Source organism: Palaemon carinicauda, chromosome 7 (assembly GCF_036898095.1).
Source record: "Palaemon carinicauda isolate YSFRI2023 chromosome 7, ASM3689809v2, whole genome shotgun sequence".
Lineage (NCBI taxonomy): Eukaryota > Metazoa > Arthropoda > Malacostraca > Decapoda > Palaemonidae > Palaemon > Palaemon carinicauda.
In genome coordinates, this window is record NC_090731.1 from 116,636,730 (window position 1) to 116,659,027 (window position 22,298).

Below are 22,298 nucleotides of genomic sequence, written 5' to 3' on the forward strand. Positions count from 1 at the left end.
AGTGAACTGCTGACAGATGCCAATTTCTCAGCTTTACCAAGGTAAGAACGACTAAAATCACATGGTTGATCTGAGGAGGCCTGGAGCCCTGTCCGTTGACGCAGTGGACTATCGTCTTGCATTCAAGAACTAACTTGATGTGTGATTTTTCTTTGGGATTGGTCTCCTCAGAGTTAGAAACACTGCCATAGCTTCCAGATTGATTGAATGATTTAAGGTTTTCTGGCATCAAATCAATAACTTCCAGAATGTTGATATGGAACTTCTGAAATCTGGCTGACCACTGACCCTGTATCTTCTTGGAAAGGGGAAAGTCCCCCCAAACCCTGTTCCAAGGCATTCATGTGAATTGTCACGAAAGAAGGAGGATACTGTAGAGGGACGTGAGTTGAAAAGCTCTTGGCAGTGGACCACGGCTTGAGCTGTTTGAGCAGGAAAGCACGGGTTTTGTGGCAAAGATCTCTCCGAGCATTTGATGCCTTTCTTCTCCAGACTCAGTTGGGAGCCTTACTTCTTGCTTTAAGGATTGAGTCTATTATGGCAGCACACTGCCGAGATCCTAAAGCTCTTTCCTGCTGATGTCTGGCGATTACCTTTGAGCAAAGTAAGCACCTGACAGAATTTGTGATTTCCTTTCTCTTGCCATGTGGTAGAGAAAGGGTGTGTGACTTTTAGATTACAGTGAAGCCCTAGCCATTGGAAATCTTGAGTTGGAGATAGCCCGGACTTTTCAAGGTTGATTAGAAAGTCCAGAGACGAGGAAATTCATGACTTCTTGGGCTGCTAAAAAATATTCTGACTTTGTTACAGCCCAGACTACTCAGTCATTTTGGTAAACCATTACCTTAACGCCTTTGTTCTTTAGTTATTGGACAACGGTCTCGACAAGCTTTGTGAAAATCCTTGGAGCTATACTGAGACCGAAGGGTATATCTCAGAAAACATAGGCTTTTCTTGCCAGTCTGAAAACAAGGTAGGGGGAGAAGCGCCGACCTAACAGAATTAGGTATTGGTATCTATGGAGACGGTGTAGACCCCCTGGGGTAGTAGGGGCCGAATTTGCGAGATAGTCAGTATCTGGAACTTGTCATTCAAAATGTATATGTTTAATAGGAACAAGTCCAGAATAGTTTGAAGTATGTTAAAATCTTTCTTGGGCACGCAGAATAGCTACCCTTTAGAGTTCATGGATTTTTTGCAACATACGACTCTTTTCCGGAGAAGATCCTGTATGTAAACCTCCAAGAATGGGGTTGTAGGTTGAAAGAACCTCTTGAACTGGGGTGGTTTCTGTCTCCTTTTCCAGCCTAGTCCCTTTGAGACTATGCTGTGAGCCTAAGGATGGAACTCCCATTGATCCCTGACAAAATAAAGACTTTCCCTTACAGTAGCTCCTTACTGATGTTGTGAAGGACCTGCTTCTCTAAACGCCTTGCCTTTACTTCCTCGACCCCTGGATTGACCGCCCATTCTGGACCTTCCTCTGCCTCTAGCACTTATTTTGTAGTGGCTAAGGTTGGAGACTGTGACACATATTGCAGAGGAACCGTGTATACAGTCTGGGGGATCGTGGAAACTAAGGCTGTCGCGACAGGAAAGGATTATTCTACCTTTAAGGGGTCTCGTAGGCTTCTTGCCTTCGGGTGGAGGTCCTTCTTCAAGGGTGAATTTCCTTGCATAAAGCTCTTTTTCTCCTGAGCCTCTTTGCCCAATGCTTCCTTGACCAATTTCTGAGGAAAGAGATTTTTCCCCCAGATGTGAGTCAATCAACTTTCTAGGCTCATGCCTAATAGTTGCTGCAGCTAGGACGTGTTCTCTGCATGCTCTTCGGGCTAAAAAGAAAGCATGTAGTTCTCTGTGGAAAGTAGCCAGATGAGTCTTTGCCAGGACTGTTAAGAGGTCTGATTTGGAATAGTTCCCAATCAACATTTCTAGATACGACTAGTGGGACAAAGAAGCCGATAGCCCCTCTTCGGATTCCAATTCTTCCTTTAAAAGGAATTCGGGAATTTTAGGCAACCTTCCATTGAATTGTTTGTTTCCAATCTAATTTTCTGACCGTAAAGGTGTGTTGGACATCTTCCCAACCGTTCGAGTCTTAAGGAAAGGCTAGGGAGACAGGTTTGCAGTCCTCTAGCACTGTCAATAGACTAACTTCCATTACTGCCTTCTTCGCAGCCTCTAAACTTTTGAGGCGAAGGGAAAGAATCTATCTTTGAGAACAAAAAAGATGGCCTGCTTTCTGCCTAAGGCAGAAAGTTGAGTATTGGTGAATTTGGCCATCTTAAATTCCTTGCTGTGGTCCAGAATGATAGTCTCATTATTATTATTATTATTATTATTATCATTATTATTTTTATTATTATTATTATTATTATTTGTTAAGCTACAACCTTAGTTGGAAAAGTAGGATGCTATAGGCCCAGGGGCCCCAGCAGGGAAACTACTCCAATGAGGAAAGGAAACAAGGAAAAATAAAATATTTTAAGAGCAGGGATCGTATCATCTCTAATGGATGCTTCTGAGAGTAGTCTTACATAGCAGTAAGGGTAATTATCGATTGAGGGGTAGAATTCTAAGTTGGAGACAGGCTTAGAACCAATACCTTCTCCAATGCGGAGGTACCCCTCACTCAGAGCCATATGACCGGTATAACACCAAGGATTCTTAGCCGAGCAATTTGGTAGGCTTGACGCTGGTGGACCCTTGGACATTGGTGCCTGTTGAAAAAAGTCTCTATTTTCGCCTCTAAGGATGCTTGAGCTCATTTATGATCGGCATGTATATCTTCCATGAATGCTTTCATGAAAGCGACAAACTCCAAGTTATCAGGGGGCAAAGCTGTACTTTAGCGTAGGAACGGAAGTAAAAGTGAAGGCGGGACTGGCAGATACAGGGATGGAGGACTGAGCCAAAGAAGTACTGGGCACTGTACTTACATGATGGACATTTAGGGACTCATCAGAGGTTCCCGTAGTCATCAGGATCCTCTCCCTCTTTGACATCACAGAAGAGGTCATCGGCATGTCGTCGGTCTCTAGGCTCATCGCTTGAAGAGTGTTCCGAACCTCATCATCTGCATGATCCAATCGTACTGGCGGGAGCTGTATCATCAGTATCTGGTGACCAAAAACAGCAGTCACCTCGACTTTAGGAAATAGGAGAATGTCCTTGAGTAAGGTAAGGGGCACCTGGTTCCCAGATTGCAAAGGACCCCTAGGAAACATGACAGTCTGCATGCTTCCGGCAGGTCTTGTGGCCACAAGGCAACTTGACCCACCTGGTACAGGATACCGTTGAACACTCCATCTTTTCAGCAACCTATAAAGATAGAAAGTTTTCAGTGAGTACATGTCATTAAAAAATTTCAATCTTAAAGATAGTATATAAATAAATTTTCCAATAGAAAGGTTTTATAAAGATATTTCTAAAATATAAATACTCTAGTACACACATTATTGCTACTGTTACACTACAGTGGAGACTCATGCCAAACAGCTCAGAAACCTTCAAAGATTCATGAAATAATTTTAAAGATATTATGGTAGAAAATGAAGGAAAGTGTCACATCAGCGGAACACCAATACCACCAAATTTGGTCTATTAGACAACCTAAGGTGGCAAATTCACATATCATCCTGCCTAAGCCGGCAGCAACTGCACCACAGGGTGGCAACAACTGCACCACAGGGCGATAGAAAATGCCCCCGAGGTGGCAGCAACTGTCCCCAGGGCAGCAGCAGCCGAGTCTAAGGGGACAGGTATCTCTAGCAACCATGGCATCATGAACTGACCTTTCAACACACCAAGAGTGTCGACACAACGAAGTAGAGGCATTGTCTAGTCGACAAGGAAAAGGGGGATCATCCTATAAGGAAACAGTCCACGATCAGGGGGAAAGGCACAGGAAATGAAAGGCAGTAGATAAGTAAATCTGCCAAAGACATGGTCAATATCATTAAATCATGAGAAAGGGGGTCAGCTCTTAAGATAATGAGAGCTATACAAGACGGCCAGGATGCCAAGAATTGAAAATTCAAGGGATATCCTGACAACCAGGCAGTATCCAATTGACAAACTTCAGAGGATAATGTTCCTTAGATACAGAAGAGGAAAAGGAGGTGTAGATGACCAACCTAAGGCTACAACAAAGGTGGCAGAGAGGAAGGGGAATTCCCCCCATAGCACACTCACATCCAATGCTAGAAGAACTCAAGCTGACAAGACTGGAAGTTGGGACAGAAGTCAATACTTCAGCCAGGATAAGCCAACCAGACAAATGAGCCAAGACTCCACACCAAGCTGCAGTCATAGACTAGGCAACTACTAAGGTGGCAGAGGATAACTCCAAGGGATACTATCTCTCTGCCTGGATAGGGTTAGGCCATAGGAAATACTGTGCAGGCCAGTCTAGCCTACATAGCGGATGAGGGAAACTCATATGCTAGGGCTAGACAAGAGGAACTGTAGTTCCAAAGACAGTAAAGGATTATGGCCTAACTAGGAAGGGGAAGGGGTAACTAGACCACCCAAGAGTGGTTTCTAAGGTGGCAGGAGAAGTAATCCAGGGAAGGAATAAAAATTTCGCCTACCCAGGGCCAGACTAGATAGCCCACGAGCTATCCCGTCCATCTATATAGCAACAAAGGACACTGCAGTCGTCGGGGAACTGGACTGGGAAGGGAACAAAGTTCCACCGCAAGTAGATGCACCAGTAGGAACAAAGGGGGGAGGGAGGGGGAAAGGAAGGGAGACTCAGAGATTGGTGAGGCAGAAGGACAGGAAGGCTTAATTGTAGCATTAGAACTAATATGGCGTTCTAAGAGGTCTGCAGTAAGAAGGCACAGAAAATGAGTCCTCACAACTAGCCGCTAGCCTACCAAAAACTAAGAAGGGAAGCCTAGGATACAGTAAGGCGACACAAAAGGGAGATCTACCTGTCAGCATTAGAACAAGATTAGTGTTCTAAGGGATGGACAAGTAGACACTGGGAACAAGTTCCCATAACCCGTGCCGCCTGGCCAAACACACAGTCTAAGGAGATAAGTGGAAAACTGTAACCCTAGGACAACTGTAAAACACTAACCAATGCTCCTAGAGTGACCTTAAGGACTTTAGCTCCCCACTATGACACATCAATACCATGGGAGGATGGGCAGCCTTACAAAACTCTTAAAGTAAGTTATAGAAGGTGATGGTGCACAAGTACATATTTAGCAGTCATGGCCGTAGTCAGGGTAAAGTTAGCGTGAGTCAAGACTGATACAATACGCAGAAGCAGACAAAACCAAATGAGGAAGTAACTCATAATCATACCACACTTGTAAAAGAACATATAAAAACACATTCTTGCAATACTATGACAAAATAACTTAGCTTTTCTGAGCGATTTAGATACATGAGTCGCCGGCACAAGCCATGCAACAGCCATGGGCAACAAAAAGCATGCTTATCGTAAAAATAACAGGGTGGAGATGCAAAATTTCCAACACAAAAGGAAAGGGTACTCAACTTAGTTGATGAGGAAGAAGCAGAAGCATCCATGATCACAAAATTACTCAAAAAGCTATGAAAACAAGCAGAAAAACTCAAAGCAACCGTCAAGATGGCGCTGCAAGAAGGAACGGAGATCCAAGAAAAGTGTTTGTAGTAGTACACTGGGATCGGAAGTTGTCATGGCTCTCTCCCCCACGTGTGTAATCCTATCTCATATCCTTCGAGACAAGGTTAACTCTATTCTGGGAAGGATAGCCGTGACTTTTTTTAAACATGCCCCTGTTGTATACACTATATCTCTCGGGATATTCGCTCCCGGGGATAAGAACACTGTGATACTTCTTAGGTAAAATTATCTGGTATATCAATCGCAGAAATATCTTAAGTAGAAAGATGACTTAGATTAACTTCCATCAGGATACCATGGCTCGAGCCCGAAAATACAATTACACCTTAACTGCTTCAATAAGAGTTAGAAATCAATCCTGAAAGTCCTTGTTAAGAAAATCGGTCAAAAAAAAAGAGAGTACAACTCCTCGGAAAGGCTTTAACTTTTATGTTATTTTTGACTGAAAGAGGGAAAGCAGCAAAAAATAGCTTTACTGTGACCCAAACTAAAGTTCTTATATGTTGTTTGTGATTTTCTAATTCTTTTTGTCATTGCCTAAGCTATTAAAAGTTTGACAGTCAATCTTTAAATGATGATTTGAAAAAAAAAACCATCATAAGCCAGACTTCTTATGAAATGTAATACATCACACATATTTCAATGAATCTTGTTATTTGCAGGGAGCTTCTGAATGATGAAAGCCTCAAACATTTATGATATATCTTCATTTGATATATGCCATCCAATATGTTTCATAATACAATAGAATTAAATACCATTCTATATCCTGTAATGGAAAAAATATCTTATCATAAAAAAGAAAAATCAAGTATTTAACAATTTTATCCAGTTTTGTTTTGATAATGAAAATATCTCTGTCACCATATCAGTCATAGTAAGTTTGCCATTGATGTTGATATAGTTTGTCAGCTGACTTTCTTTTTTAAGTGACAGAGGCTTTGAAAAAAAAAACTTTCAAGACAGTCGAAAGTCTCCATACAGATAGCTAAAACAGGCCAGGGTCTTGATAAAAAGAAAAGAAAACGTGAGGTTTGCTTTCACGTCTGAGAGTAAGCCTCTTCAGTGCCGTTATTAACAGTGCCCATAGATCCGGAAACCAAGCCGTTTAAGGGCAGAGGGGTGCTATGAAAGTGATCCTTGCTTTCGGAGACTCCCTGAACTTGTTGATAAGTGACTGAATTATTGTTATGGGATGAAATGCATACATGTCTAGGGTCTTACAACCTGTAACATTGCATCTATTGCCTATGCCTGAAGATCTTTTTTTGGATTATAGATAGGACTGGAGTGAATTTATGAAGTTTGGGCATAAAGCCCAGTTAGCTAGAATCCTCCCTCAAGGGATCTTTCTCTCTGGTTGCGGTTCATTTTCCCTTTGCTTACACATACACCAAATAGTTTGGCCTCTTCTTTAATCTGACAACACCGAGATTACCAATGAATTCTTCTTGGCTCAAGGGGTTAACTACTGCACTGTAATTTTTCAGTGGCCACTTTCCTCTTGGTGAGGGTAGAAGAGACTTTTTAGCTATGGTAAGCAGCTCTTCTAGGAGAAGGAAACTCCAAAAACAAACCATTGTTCTCTAGTCTTTGGCAGTGCCATAACCTCTGTACCATGGTCTTCCACTGTCATGGGTTAGAGTTCTCTTGCTTGAGGGTACACTCGGGCACAATATTCCATGTTGTTTCTCTTTCTCTTGTTTTGTTAAAGATTTCATAGTTTGTATGGGACATATTTATTTTAATGCTATTACTATTTTTAAAATTTTTTTTCCCTGTTTCTTTTTCTCACCGGGATATTTTCCCTCTTTGAGGCCCTGGGCTTATAGTATCCTGCTTTTCCAACTATGGCTTTAGCTTACCAAGTAATAATAATAATAATAATAATAATAATAATAATAATAATAATAATAATAATGAATCGATGCCATCCTTATCCACAAGTAAGCATTCTACTGAGTTGGATGAAGAACAGACATCTGAAGACTAACAATATCCTCGGTAGGTGCCAAAGATTAAATAACGTATTTAAGATCTCAATATCCTGATCTTGGAAGAATCCATAACCAACCAGTCATCCATAAAAAACAGTATAAAAATGGAAAGATGTCTTAAGGTCATGAGTTTTACTTGTGGAGCACATCATTCTCGAGAGCTAGTTTCTAGACCAAACCAACAATCTTGAGATGGTTTGTCCCTCAATTTCTTGCATCTACCTCATTCATGTTGATAGTCTTATCATTATTATGAAAACCAGTGGGTGTTTCATTTAGATAACCAATTCACTAATTAGAATTCTAGGCATAAACGGTGTCTTCCATTGTCTATCTCACTTTTATTTATTATGCAAGGAACAGGATGGGGGATCCTATTGGCCTCTTAGGGGATGGCCACAGAGGAAACCTCCCAGGTGGTGGTCAAGGGAGGGTCATTGTGGGCTAGCCTGCTACTCAGAGATGTCAGTACATCAACTATTATGTATTTGAAAGCTAGACCCAAGGAGAGAACATGTCTGACTGTGTCTGGAGGCTGAGGCAGCTTCTGCCACAGAGCTAAGGGTGGAATTTTCCACTGCCAAGATTAAAGCTGTTTCTTTTGGCTGAACACACAAATCAGCCTGTACAGACACAAGAATTTTTCCCGTTTGTCTTACCCAGTCAGAAATAATACGGTAATGTGAAAACCAAGTTATCTGAGATGGCAGCATATTCTTGTCAACGTCATCAGAGAAATGTAAATTTATCTTATGATCATGATAGAGAAATATCATAGAACCAATGCATATCAACATGATTCACACTACCAACAAGGGTAAAACTATTAACTCTGGCGACCTATGGACATTCCTCACATAGTCAAAGTTATGAGCCCCTTAGCAATTCCTGACATTGTCAAAATGAAGCTTCTTCATATATTCATTAAAAAGTGGGTGTGACAAAGTAAAATCTACTTTTGGGACTCCAAGAAATTTCCTATAAAAGGCTAGAACAGGGAATCAAATGTGACTTAAGTACCAAAAAAATATTATCTCCTCTGCTCTAGGGCTAGTGTATCAACATGCAAATCATTGACTTGGTATGTATAATAGAGACAGAAATCGTCTGGCTATTGGTGACACTTTATCCCCAAGAACCATTACTACAGCTAGAGTTAATGTTGTCTGCACTTCAACTTGAACCTAGCCCCCATCTTTCAACTCAAAGGGAGTATCAAATGTCCCGCTCCCCTACACGATGATAGGGAGGAGGGAGGGACATGGAGACCAAAAAGCACCTACTAAAAAATAGATATTTCCTTCATCAAAAGCACTTTTTTTGGGGGGAGGGGGGGGGGGGTTAATGTACTGTTAGGTCTCCAAGGACTAATACCAGAGCAATAACTGTGTAGACTCATGCACCATTGAGAACCACTGTTTACCAACTAACAAACAACTTACACGTGTAACTCTCATCTCATAAGGGATAACTCCAGAAAAATCTGGATGAATTGGGCCTTCCTTTCTCTGGTTTCCCCATATAAGGGTCACTAGGGAGCCAAGTACCATACATGAATGTTTTACCGCTTGGATTTGTTTCAGTTAGTATTTAATGAACACCCTACGTCCAGATTAAACTATAAAGCTCTGAATGTTCTATTAATTCATATTAGCGAAGATCTCTAGTGAAGCATCTATTTTCCTTTAGTCATACGTTTGAAGGATAGAGATAGGGTCAACTTTTTTAGTAAGGGAGGTCATTGGAATACAGATAACCCCTGCTGAAATGGATTTGCTGATTTAGGTATTTTGAAACCAATACCTTCTGAGGGCGGGGACCTCTGTAGGTATAATTGCAGGGTTGACAATGGACAGAGGTTACTATCTTCTCTTCCAACTCTATGGCCGTAATATAAAGCAGATTCGGTCTCTGAAGAGGGTTTGTTTTTGCACAAATACAAAACTTCCACTATCTATATTGGGTATATTGTTTTCAGTGAAGCTGAAATAACCAGGATAATTTTCAGTGAGGGATAACTACCCCACCCACTAGTGAGCGGGGGAGGGGGGGGGGGGCGTAGCCCGGTTACCCTGTTCATTCCCACACCTGTGTTGAGTAACCACTTTGCTTTCTTGGCTTGGTAGAGATGACCATACTGCCCACACTTTACAGATTTTGACTGTCTTTGATTGCTTCGCAGTTAATTCTATTTTTTTTCGTTATATATATGAAGACATTCATGAATGTTTTCATATGTAACATTTATCACAATGCTGTTTGTGTGACAGCGTATTACAGTGGTCTCCCTGCAAGAAAGTCGTCATTGTGTTGATACTGCTACTCCCTTACTTGCCACCCTCTCTCTTATGCGGATGGTCGTTCGCGGGTTAGGTGTCTCCCCCTATTAGTTTCTTCAGATCTCAAGTTAACTTTATAAACTGTGTTTTTTGTAACTTTTTCAGTAGTTCTATGATTTATATTCATCATAACTTATTTGCTCCTCAGATAGAGATGCTGGTCTTCTTCGTTTGGCTAAAACAGCCAACGTAGGAAGCAGATCCGTTCGTTCCTATGGAATCAACCGCTCTGGTCTGTCCGGTGCTACCAGTGGCAGCTTGTGAGCTTGCTGGTTATGAGGTAGCACTCAATGCTGACCTTTAACTTGATCAAGGCTTGTTGAAAGGAAGCAGATAGCACTATCAGGATGTTTGCCTGCAGGGGGTGGAGAACTTTCCCTTCCGAGGGAGAGTTAACCTCCCCGGGTGTTGGGCTGCTCTCCCATCCAAGGGAGAGCTTTCCTTCATCAGCCATTTAGCAACCTTCCCTCTTTCGGGGAGAATTGCTGACAGCTTAACGAAGATTAGCAGCTACTATCTCGTTGCCAAAGTCTGTGCTTCTCCCCTTTGAGCTAGGGGAAAGCAAAGTCAAACGCAAGTTTCTCCTTCGGGAGGACTTCTCTCTCGTCCGCAAGAGATATTACTTAATGTCCAACACATGATGTACGCCTATATTTTTTCCCATTGGGCTGGGGGTAAGACTAGTTCTAGTGGATGTCCACCTTCGGAAGAACATTTCTCTTGCTCCCGAGAGAAAGCTTGTTCAGCTCTTTGTGACAGAGCAGCCTCCTTCTCCTGAGGTTCTTGCTAGAAGTTCCCCTTCGGGGGTCCGTCAGGAGGAGGAGTTTCTGACCCCTCTTCTCCCTGGGGTTTCTTCTTCCCCTACGGTAGGAGACATCCTTTTGACCTTCGGGTTGTCACAGGTGCTGCAGTTTGTCGGTTTGACCTTGGTCTCGTGGCCGATGTAGAAGACGCTGCTTCTACTCCAGGGGTGGTAGGAGAGCAAAGTCCTAAGCATGTTCCTCCTCAGGGGGAATATCTCTTGCTCGTGAGAAAGAACTGCTTATGGTCAGCGGTCTCCTTACGCTTCTTCCACAAGAGCGGGGGTAGTGTGTTATCTTAAGCCATGTTCTCCTTTGGGAGAACAAACCTCCCCACCAGAAAGGTAGCTATTGAGCTTGAATAGTCTCCCTTTCGGTTGGTTTCTGCTACACATTCCCCTTCAGAGGTATGTCAGGTGAGGGAGTTTTTTCTTTTAACCTCCATCCAGGGTGTGGTCCTCCCCCAGCGGTGGGAGACGCCTTTTTGAACCCTTGGGGTCAAGTCGTGATGTCCCTTCAGGGTTTCATGACCATGGGCCCTTGGACTCTCGTTGCATAAAGCCTTCAGGCTCCCGTTGCATACAGCCTTCGGGCTATCGTAAACCAGGACCCTCGGGTCCCTGTCTCATTAGTACTTCTGCTTGCGGGGCACTGAGCCTTTGGGCTCTGGTTACGTTGAACCTTCAGGCTCTCACAACTTAGGTCCTCCTGGTACTCGTCACATTGACCCTTCGGGCTCTCATGACACAGAGCCTTCGGGTTCAGGTTATGCGGAGCCTACCCACGCTTGTAATCTAGGACCTTCAGGTCCTCGTTGCGTTAAGCCTTCGTGTTCTTGTGATGGTCACGCATCAGGCTTGTGTGATCAGGGGCATTCGGGCTCTCGTTGTGGGGAGTATGTGAGCTCTCGCAACCTAGGACCTTCAGGTTCCCATTACGCTGAGCCTTTGGGCTCTTGTGGAACCGGGGGACCTTCAAGTCCTCGTCGGGTTGAGCCTTCGGGGTCTCCTGACGGTCATGCATTAGGCCTGCGTGACATCGGTCCTTCAGGCTCTCATTGCACGATCTTCCAGTCCGAGGGCTTATGGGACACCAAGACTTCGGGTTTAGGTTATGTAGAGCCTTCTGGCTCTCTTAACCCAGGACCTTTCAGTACCAGTTGCTTGAGCTCTTGGGTTCTTGCAACTCCAGTTATGTTGAATGGGCTCTCGAGACCACTGTTATGCAGAATCTGTCGACTCACCTAACAGAGAATCTTCAGATTCTTGTTGCGTGAACACGGCACGTTGCCTGGTGGATTCTATCTCCCTCCATGTAATGATGATTTAGTTCCTTCGAGTTTTCGTCATCCTCTGTCGGGTGAACCCAGTGACTTCACACTACACGTTGCCTAAGGTATTACATCTCCCTACAGGCAGCGATGACGTAGTTCCCTCTGGATCTCGTCATGCTTCTCGTTGCATGAACCCTGTTGGTTCACATGACACGATTCTTGAGGGATTCCATCGCCCATCAGGAATCCGTGACGTAGTTCCTTCGGGTTCTTGTCATGAAATGGATTCACGATCCATAGCAGCTTCTCCTCCGGAATTTTATCCTCTCCTGCCGTGTACGTCGCGTGACGGAGCACATACATATGAGCCTTTGGGGTTCTCTTGACTTGATTCTCACCGAGCCTTCGGGCTCTTGCGTCGCATGTCATGCTGAGCCTTCGGGTGCTTGTAACCCGCAGTCTTTGGTCTCCTATTGCATGAAGCCTTCAGGTCTTGCAACCCTGGTCACACGGAGCCTTCGGGCTCTCTGGGCTGGTGTTACGCTGAACCCCTGAGTTCTCATAATCCTTGTCATGTCAAGCCTTACAGCTCACATAACACGGAATTTCCTAACTCTCGTGATGTTGAGCCTTCGGGCTCTCATGACTGGCATCACACTGAACTTCCCGTCTCTCGTTTCATTGGTTATGCTGAGCCCCCGGGCTTGCATAACCCTCCAAGACCTTCGGGTCCCAGTCGCACGGACCCAATGGGCTCGACCAATAAGGTTCTTGACCAATTTTTGAGTTCCCTTTAAATAGAACCCCTAGGTTCTCGTCGCGCCAAATCTCAAAGTTCGCATGACCCAGAGCTTACTCTGAGGGTTCTATGGTTACCCCCCCCCCTATGAGCCTGGTCATCCTACTATGATCGTTACCATGTTGTGTCTCACTGCAGAACATCATCACGTGACAGAGCAGCATAGTGAGAATTGTAACGTCACTCTACATTCCCAGTTTATTGCTATGCAACAGCTAGGCTGGTCTCGCCAGCTCCTCCGTTTATTTTGTTTTCAAACGAACCACCATCACCTTCCCTCCACCCCTCCCACTTCTAGTGGTTGGGGTAGCATGCGGCTTGCGATTGTCTTACGTCATCAAAAGACCCTCAACTGCCGGGACGGAAGCCAGCAGAAATTATTTTCACATTCCAGTTCAATTCCTTCTGGCAGGTCTTGCCTGCTTTAGGCAGTAATTTTCTCACTAGAGAAAAAGCATTCGATGGTATCCCCATACGGGAAAGCGGTCGATGGCAACCTAATGTATGGTCTTGTTGAGAAAACACTCACATATGAGACTATACCCTTTTAGGGAAACTCTCGTTCCTCAGAAGTTTTACATAATTTCGACAAGTGTTTGTTAAAACTTCGTAAAAGCCGTAAGAACTCCTTTCCGGCGCATGCGCTCTCTCCAAGACAATAACATAAGGTTATTGCCACAAATATGGTTTCTAATGATTGTTTTAGTCAACCACATGTCGTCTTTGTACTGCTGGGTACAATAACTTCTCATTTTACACGACGATAAACTTCTGAGACATATTATCTATGTTCCGCTTACAGGATTATTGTCTCAAGCTTTTTGTCGCAAGGATGCAGTGCTAGTTTACGCTTTCGAACGATAGCAACACCGAGGTCATCTTTTCATTACGTTTACTAATGTTACAAACCCCGCCCACAAGGGAGCCAGACAACTCTGTCTGTGTATGAACGTTGGCAAACCCCTCCCACATGGAAGATAGGCAAACCAAACGAGGAATGATCGCTACAATAACTGTATATTTATTTTTGTGGGTATATGCGCTTACATCTTAAAAAATACTACAGTTAATCGACGATAAAATTTTCCTTGAGCAATAAAGTTGCAATTTGTTGCACATATATTATTCCTGCAACCTTATTCGTTTTCAAACGTTTACCAGAAGGCAAAGATTATGCATGCGCTAACGCAGATGGGCAAATACATATGCGTGCAAGCGATCTTTCTGCCAACGAGGGCTATAGACCATCATACAATTTGAACTACCTTCCAATAAGTTGCAATGGCTATATCCCTAACAGGAAACCAGGTTATACATTACTCGTCTACCTTCCAGTAACCAGACATATAGTATATACAATCTGCCTTCATAGGCTTTTCCTTCCTTTCTTTCCAATCAGTCTTAGTTTTCTTAGAATTACATGGGCCAAAAAATTTTCGTATCTCTTCCCTGGAATGGAACATTCAATACCTATGCCAGTTTTACCGATTGGAGACGAAAAAATATAAAAAATTTTGTCTTTTTTTTTACGAAAGAGAAATCTTGGTTACAAACGTTTCCAACATTCTCCAACTGAGTTCTGGACACAATTATAAGTCGGGCTATGCTCGTATGCTGCTCCTGCTCACTGTTCTGCATTACTGGCTTGTAGATAGACTTATGCACATATTACCCGTCCAACATTAGATTGACGATATGTCTCAATCTTATTCTTTTGGAGTAATTCGTGAGTTCGGTAGTTAGCGACTGGTCTCTTGTCGGGAAGGGGATCTCTATGGGGAATTGCTGTAATAACATACACAGTACTGGCTACCTGGTTTACCAATTTGTAGCATTCTTACGCAGTCAACCCACACTAGATTGGTGGCAGTTGAAGGGAGGACAGGATCAACTCCCCCTTCATAGTAGAAGCTTGCAAGCAGTTGCACGTCTTGACATCATCTCGGGATGTTTTTTCTTGCTACGCAATCTCCTGACCCCTCGGGACGAACCGCAGATGGTGGGTGGCAGATGAGAACCTCCACAAAGAGGTCAATCTTCTTGTCCCTCCTCTGGAACTGATGCTCTCTTCGGATGCCTCAAAATAAGGGAGGGAGGGCCAATATGCTGAACCAATCCATCTTCGTCTTTTGGCCCGAATCAGAAAAGTACCAGCATATAGATTTTTTAGAGAACCATCTAGCAGTAGCAATACTAATAACAGGAATGTGTTTACAGACAATCTGAGCAAGCTGACTCAGATAGTGGGCTCCGAGTGTCTTTGAATAATTTAGTAGCCAACAAAGTCTTAACTTTGTGGGGTTCCCCGACTGTGGATCTGTTAGCAACGGCCCTGAACATCAGGCTCTTGCTTGGCCGTTAACCAGTCATTGGACTCCAAGGCTCTTGAGCAAGATGTATTCCAACAACTGTGGGAGAGCTTAGATGTGTACGCATTTCCCCCGTTCTGTCTGGTGAGAAAGTCCTCAACCAAGTCAGAATAAACAAGAACTTATCAATGACTCCATTCACTCTGCTATGGCATCATGCAGAATGGTTTCCGGACCTTCTGCAGCTCCTGGCGGGGCTTCCGAGGGACCTTCCCCCACGACATGATCTACTAAAATAACCACATGCCAACATCTTCCACAAAGCAGCATCTTCGCTTCGACTTACGCTGGGAAATTGTCCAGCACCTCTCTTATAGAGGCTTTTGGCAACAAGTTGCAGAAAAAATGTCTAGACACCTCAGACGCTTTTCAGCGTTGGTCTTCCAGGCGAAGTGGTCGGTCATTTATGACTGATGTCGTGGAAGGGGTATCATTCCCCTCGATGCCTCTATTCATAAAAAGTTTTGAGATGACTTGTCCCCAGTCGGAACTTAGACCTCCTCCTTAGAACGCAGTTCAGGTCCTTCAGTCTCTGAATGTCCCTTTCTACAAACCTTTATGCCAGGCAACAGATCGCCTCATTACATGGAAGACGGTATTTCTACTCGCTTTGGCTTTGCCCAAAAGAGTTAGTGACTTGCATGGTATCTCTTCTAATGTCTCTTACTCTAGAAGATGGGGAGAAGTAATTCTCAGCTTTGTCCCTGAATTCATTGCTAAGACTCAAAATCCAGGTGTGCTATACCCTAGGTTTGGCCCATTCCAGATAGAGAGTCTTCGTTCTGTAACTGAAGACACAGACCAACTGGGGCTTTGCCCAGTGAGGAGTCTGAGGCGTTACATTAAAAGAACAGCAGCAGCTAGCTGACGTGTGTCAACAGGAGGAGCGTCACAAGGAATACCTTTTCCTCTTGGATTCGGAAGGTAATTGAGTTTCCTCTCAATCCAGACCCTCCTCCTTCAAAACAACCCAGAGTTCATGATGTCAGGGTATTTCCAACATCCCTGGAGTTAAGAAAGAACTACTCTGTGGGGCAAGTAGTGCAAGCAGCCATGTAGAAACATTAAACACCGTGAGTTGATAACATTTTGTCCCTTTATCGCGCTAGTTAGAGAATCAGGCTATAAAAGGGATTCACTTAAGGAATCATAGTGAAACTCTTACACTATAGGATAAAGAAGGAGTTGTGCACTTTAGTGGCTAATATCAATAAATAGATAAACAAATTATTTATATGGTTTTTGATGAGGCCCTCACTGACTTCAAACAGTATTGTGATCGTTGTTTAGTGGTGAAAACATTACATATATCTCATTACTTTGCAAACAGAAGGAAATTCATCCTATGACAAACTAAATTTAGACTGTTAATGAATTTTAATGTACTTCTCTCGGTCATCTTACCACAACTGGGGGGGCCGCTTCAACCCTGAGTTCTTCCTCTTCTGTAATAATGGGTACCTGACACTGGTAACTCCCAGCATCATCTTCAGATACCGAGCTGATCTGCAGATAAAAACCTTATTATATGAGCGAAATGAATTAGCAACATAAAACAAAGTATACTCATACATACATTTAAAAACAGAGAATGTATAAACTGGCAGGTGCAACAAATATTTTAAAAAGGGGGTCATTTATCCATTAATTATTTGTGTGGATGTACAACATATATACATCCCTGAACCATACACTTGTGAATGGTTATATGCATAACATATATAATATACTGTATATGATATCATAAATGCATGATTCAGTTTTATCGAACAAGTTTAGTATATAGATACATTTCGGTATATTTTATGCATTTTCAAACTTTTTAATGTGAGCATAATTTCTTCTTTTGTCTTCATTAAGATTTCTATGTATCCATATAAACATCTTGTTGTACTTTTAAACCACTTGTTTGGTGGAATAAGTAAATTTACAATTATTGTCTAATGGTGATATAGAACTAATCATGGATGGTAATAATTCAAAGTCAAGATATCAACTTCATCTCTCTGAAACTTGAGTGAAGAAGCTGAAACGAATACTGTGTACTATACTACTGTATAACTACCCATTTTGTTCGGTAACTGGGAACCAGGAAGGATTACCAGATAGACGGAGGCAGAATACTATATGCCCCTGAGATTATCTTGAGATCTAGGTTGCGATGTTATTACTTTACATTCAGTTGTAGGGTATTGCTATTCATCATTTTTTTCTAAATCATTGTCAGATAATAATCCCTTGCACACTACTAAAATAGTGGCATAGTGTTGTGAGAAGATATTTATAATATAATGGCTCTAGTAGTAACATTTATGTTACGTGTTTAATTGTTTTTTAGAGGAATTATATAACTTGTACAATCCATTCATAAAATTTTAAACAAAAGTGTGACAGTATATTTCTATTTTCACAAATAAGCCTATTAAGAGTAACATAAACACAGACAGCAAATAATTTTAGTACCTCAACAATATAAGTGTTTCTTTCTGGTACGTGTGATGCTGAGAATCTTGGATCTTCGATGATGACCATCTCACCATGGGATAACAAAATGTGGCTGTTGGGGTCTGTGGGGTCGAGTTTTAGCCATATTGCAGGTTCGTCAACATCTGCTGCCACCTATACATTAATCATAAAACAAAAACAAAACAAAAAATTAGTCTTATTCCACACAACATATTACTGAAATTAAGCTATCCAGTACAAATTATTGCCAGAGAAGGATATGGAGTATGGGATTAATTGGATTTCTAATGCTTTTCTAAGTAGTAAAGTTGAATTTCTAGAAAGAATGTCACGTAAATTCGAGTTTCTCTCCTTATATCAATATGCAGTCGCTTTTTAACATACTTTAACTGCTAATCTATGATAATTTATGATAACAATATTGAGTTTAAACAATTTTATGCTTCTCCCGTAATAAAAGGATTTTAAAATTTAGACACAAGGAAGGACATAAAATGTATTTATTACTCAAGGTGAAAATTATCTTTTTAAAAAGTTTTATTTAGTATACTCAAACTCCTGCCTATCATTGCTAGGCCCACACTTCTATTTCAAATGGGCAACAAATAGATTATTCATCAATATGTGATAACACTTACAAAAGCTAGAGGGAGAGAGATTTTACTAGAGTAAAGCTTGCAATATCTTTACATCTCTCATACTCTACATTCAGTAACTTAATTGTCAAATTAAAGTGTGCTATTCATTTTCCAAGTTGAAATAGCAGCTGACATTAACATAAAAATACATTTCTTTATAAAGACATACGTAAACTCCCTTTTACCACGGGAAAGAAGAGGAGGGGTATAGAGAGCTTGTGTAAACAATGTCCTCCCTTAGCCGCGGCCATCTTAATCTCTTATCCTTCTACGGTATCAATAAGTATTATTTAGCAGACTCAGAAACAGTGTCAGTGGGAAGGCAGGTAAGTATTTACACGAATTTCATGTAAGTATGGAAATAAATCATTTTAGTTTTAAAAATTAGGTTTAGTTCTATTACTCTTTCTGAAATGCATGTGTTGAATAGACTACCACATTCCCCTCGTTGGAGGGTCAGTGGTATTCAGTAAAAGGACTTAAACACCTTGCCTTAGTGTAAAGTTATCATGATCCGTCCAACTTTTATTCATTTGCTGTTTTAGTTTGATAGATGACAATAATAACTAAAATATTCCTACATGTTCAAAATTAATTTTGCACCAAACTTGATGCTATATTCGTATGCTGTTTTTATTTAATACATGACAATAATAACTAGAATACTCCAACACGTTCAAAATTACCTTTGAACCTAACTTGATGCTACAAAATGAAAACAAATACCCAAATTGTTCACGCCTTGATTATATCCTTTAAATCTAAAGTTCTGTTGAAAATTAATTGCCTCAAAAGCAACCCGGCCCCCATTGCTGCAATTAATTCCCCAAAGGACCCAAAACTATTCGAAATCAAACTTGACTTCTCTCAAATAATATTAATCTCTGGCACCGTCGTTCAATTAGTTCGCTACATGTGTTGCATAAGATTTGTCATAATTCTGATCATCCTTTAAATTCATATCTTCCCGGACAGTTCCATCGTAGTCGTAATACGAGGCATGCAGTTAATTCTAATAATCGGGCCTTCTCCATCATGAGGCTCAATACTACTCAGTATTCTAGAAGTTTTATTCCAGCTATGACCAAGTTGTGGAACGATCTTCTTAATCGGGTAGTTGAATTGGTAGAACTTCAAAAGTTCAAACTTGCAGCAAATATTTTTATGTTGAACAGGCTGACATAAGCGTATATGTTTTGAGTTATTTTTTTTAAACATTTTATTCAATTGTTCATTATTTCTCATATCGTTTATTTATTTCCTTATTTCCTTACCTCACTGGGCTATTTTTCCCTGTTGGAACCCTTGGGCTTATAGCATCGTGCATTTCCAACTCGGGTTGTAGCTTAGCTAATAATAATAATAATAATAATAATAATAATAATAATAATAATAATAATAATAATAATAATAATAATAATAATAATACCCAAATGCAACGCAACTGTGATGCATTTAAAAATTTTACCATTAATAAATTCCAGGTAAAATTTACAGTAAAAATTGCTCTAACATCATGAGATGACACTTTCAAGCCTAGTAAATAAGCTTCATCCAAACGTTTTGTAGTATCCATGTTAAGATTTTTCAAAATGACAGCATTTATAAATGTGATTTTGAAGGCTCACTTACGCCTCGAATCAGATTTCTAACCGATATTCATCTATTTAAACCTCTGTAAGTACAATTTCAATGCTCTAACTAGACCAAGAAACTTGAAGCTTTTTTTTTACTTTGAAATAACATTTTGCACATAAACTTGGCATAATGAAACCAATGCTCTCTCGGGGTTAAATCCCACTAAAACAGAAATAACCTGGAATTCACTTACACTTTTGCATGTATGCTAAAACTGAAATAAATTGTCTTAATTGTTAAATACTTGGAATGAACTTTATCCACAGTATCAAAATGTGTCTCTGAATTACCTCGGTAATACGTACAAGTTGCCCTTAATTGTATTTTGAGCTTAAGGTCTTCAATCCTGAATGACCTAAAAGTTTAATTACAATGCTAGCAGCTAAATCCAGTCCAAATGCTGTAACACTGAAGTCATCGTAGATCTATAATCTTTCATTGTAGGAACAGTATAACCTTTTTCATATCTAAGAAACCTAAAAAAATTAATCATGTTATGGGAGTGCATTTTATTTACTGTCATTTTTTTACTTTTACACTAAATAAAGTACATATGCCTCTAAACCCCATGTGTATTAGATCTTTTTTTGGGCTCAGGCCATGTCGTCCTGATGGAAGGGTTCCTTTAGGTAGCCTTCTAAGGGATATTTGCTACAGTGATACTTCCAGAGAAATGAACCGAAGGTCTCCAGGATTCTAACTCCTGGCGTGAGTATCCAATTAAGGATATCGCATAATATCAAGGGACGTATTTTTAGATAAGACACATGGCAATCTTCACCCCGAATCTAGGTACCCGGTGCACCTCCATCCCTATTACTACTACGACGCCATTCCTTTTCTTGTAGCTCTCTAAGCGAGTTGTGCTCCCGTGTTAACCCGGTGTTTTGTTACAAGTTATTGGAATATTCATCATGCAATCTCCAGTATTTTCTTCCTTTGGAAAGTTGAGTATTAATTCTTTCCTGTGTATAATTTTAGTCTCCCTTTCACAGTTAAATCTTAATAATTTAAGTGTGGTTGGTTGAGCGTTGCCGAGAACCGGAGGCAGCCTTTTTACGACTGCAGTCGCCCGTTACAATTGCATTTATTTAGTCAGTAGGGCTACAATTCCCGGTATTAAGCTATAAGGTTAGCTATTTGCGCAAATTATACAAGTGGTGATTTTGCATACATGAATATTATTCCTCTTCCTATTATGTGACTATACTGATCGTATGCGGCGGGAAACCCGGCGGTACCAACTACCTTGGCCAGGGATTCTACCAGAGGTAGACTACTCTCGCTCATATATACGTTAGTAAAGTAATTCCCCACGTTTAGCCTCACCCTATCGTTCCTTTTCGATTCGTATGAGAATTTACATTCTCTAGAATCTATAGATAAGTTACGATATTCATTCTCTCTCAGAGAGAAGAGGCTAAACCCTTCCTCCCTCCCCGAGTGCCGCCGCCGATATCGACGGCAACCACTGTCTTTCTTCATTGCCTTAAAGTCTGATGGCAAACCCAAATATCCTCCAATTTCCCCATGTCAAATAAAAGAGAGTCCGCTGGTATGGGAAATGAGAGAAAAAGAGGGAAGAGAAATCTAAATATTATCCGTATATGGCCAAGTACAAAGTGAAGATGAAGAATTATTTGGAGATGGAGGTCTCCCTGGAGGTGGAGTTATCTAGAAGCCTAATGAAAAAAAGATTCTCTGTCAAGGGGGTAGAAATGCAGATTCTCTGGCTTTTGATGGTATATACCCATGTGAGGACGATTTAGGTTACAGAATTAGTTCTTGATTTCTTTTATTTTCCTGCCCAACGTCTTAGTCTTTAATTCATGGCGATACTCCATGGTTTCCCCCAGTTGCGCCTAGGCACTGAATGGTTTCCTGTTCCTAGTTCTGGGCCAACTGGCCCAAATTCCATAAATCAAGGTGATCCAACTACTGCCCCCCGGGCCAAAAGTGGCTTGCTGGTTGTTTTTTTGTGGCTCATGGTCACTTGTATTGCAAATTTATGTTTTACACAGAAAGCACTAGGTTTCTCTGTCTGTCAAAGTAATAGTAAAATTTATGGTATAAGTACAGCTTTATTCTCTCTCTCTCTCTCTCTCTCTCTCTCTCTCTCTCTCTCTCTCTCTCTCTCTCTCTCTCTCTCTCTCTCTCTCTCTGTCTATTGTTGTTAAGATATGATACCAGTGGTACTTGTATTAAAGTAGTTGTTTGTCAAAATATCGCTACTTAGTAATTTATGTTAATATCACTAGCTAATATTAGGCAGGAAATTCCAAAGTGTGTCATTATCCGACCAAACATTTGCAAGAAGAGTAACTGATCTTTATGAGCATGTTTCTTTAAAACTGAA

The 22,298-nt window shown here is 41.3% G+C and overlaps 1 protein-coding gene across 4 annotated transcripts in view; it reads right to left on the reverse strand.

Moving 5' to 3' along the window:
* The window catches only part of LOC137643990 (lachesin-like), a 225,513-nt gene that overhangs the window by 16,507 nt on the left and 186,708 nt on the right, over positions 1 to 22,298 (reverse strand). For all 4 annotated transcript variants that reach the window (XM_068376833.1, XM_068376834.1, XM_068376835.1 and 1 more), the window contains 2 exons: positions 17,664 to 17,819; positions 16,605 to 16,706 (listed from right to left, as the gene is read on the reverse strand). In XM_068376833.1, coding sequence (XP_068232934.1) covers positions 16,605 to 16,706; positions 17,664 to 17,819 — 258 coding nt within the window. The remainder of the gene's footprint in view (positions 1 to 16,604; positions 16,707 to 17,663; positions 17,820 to 22,298) is intronic.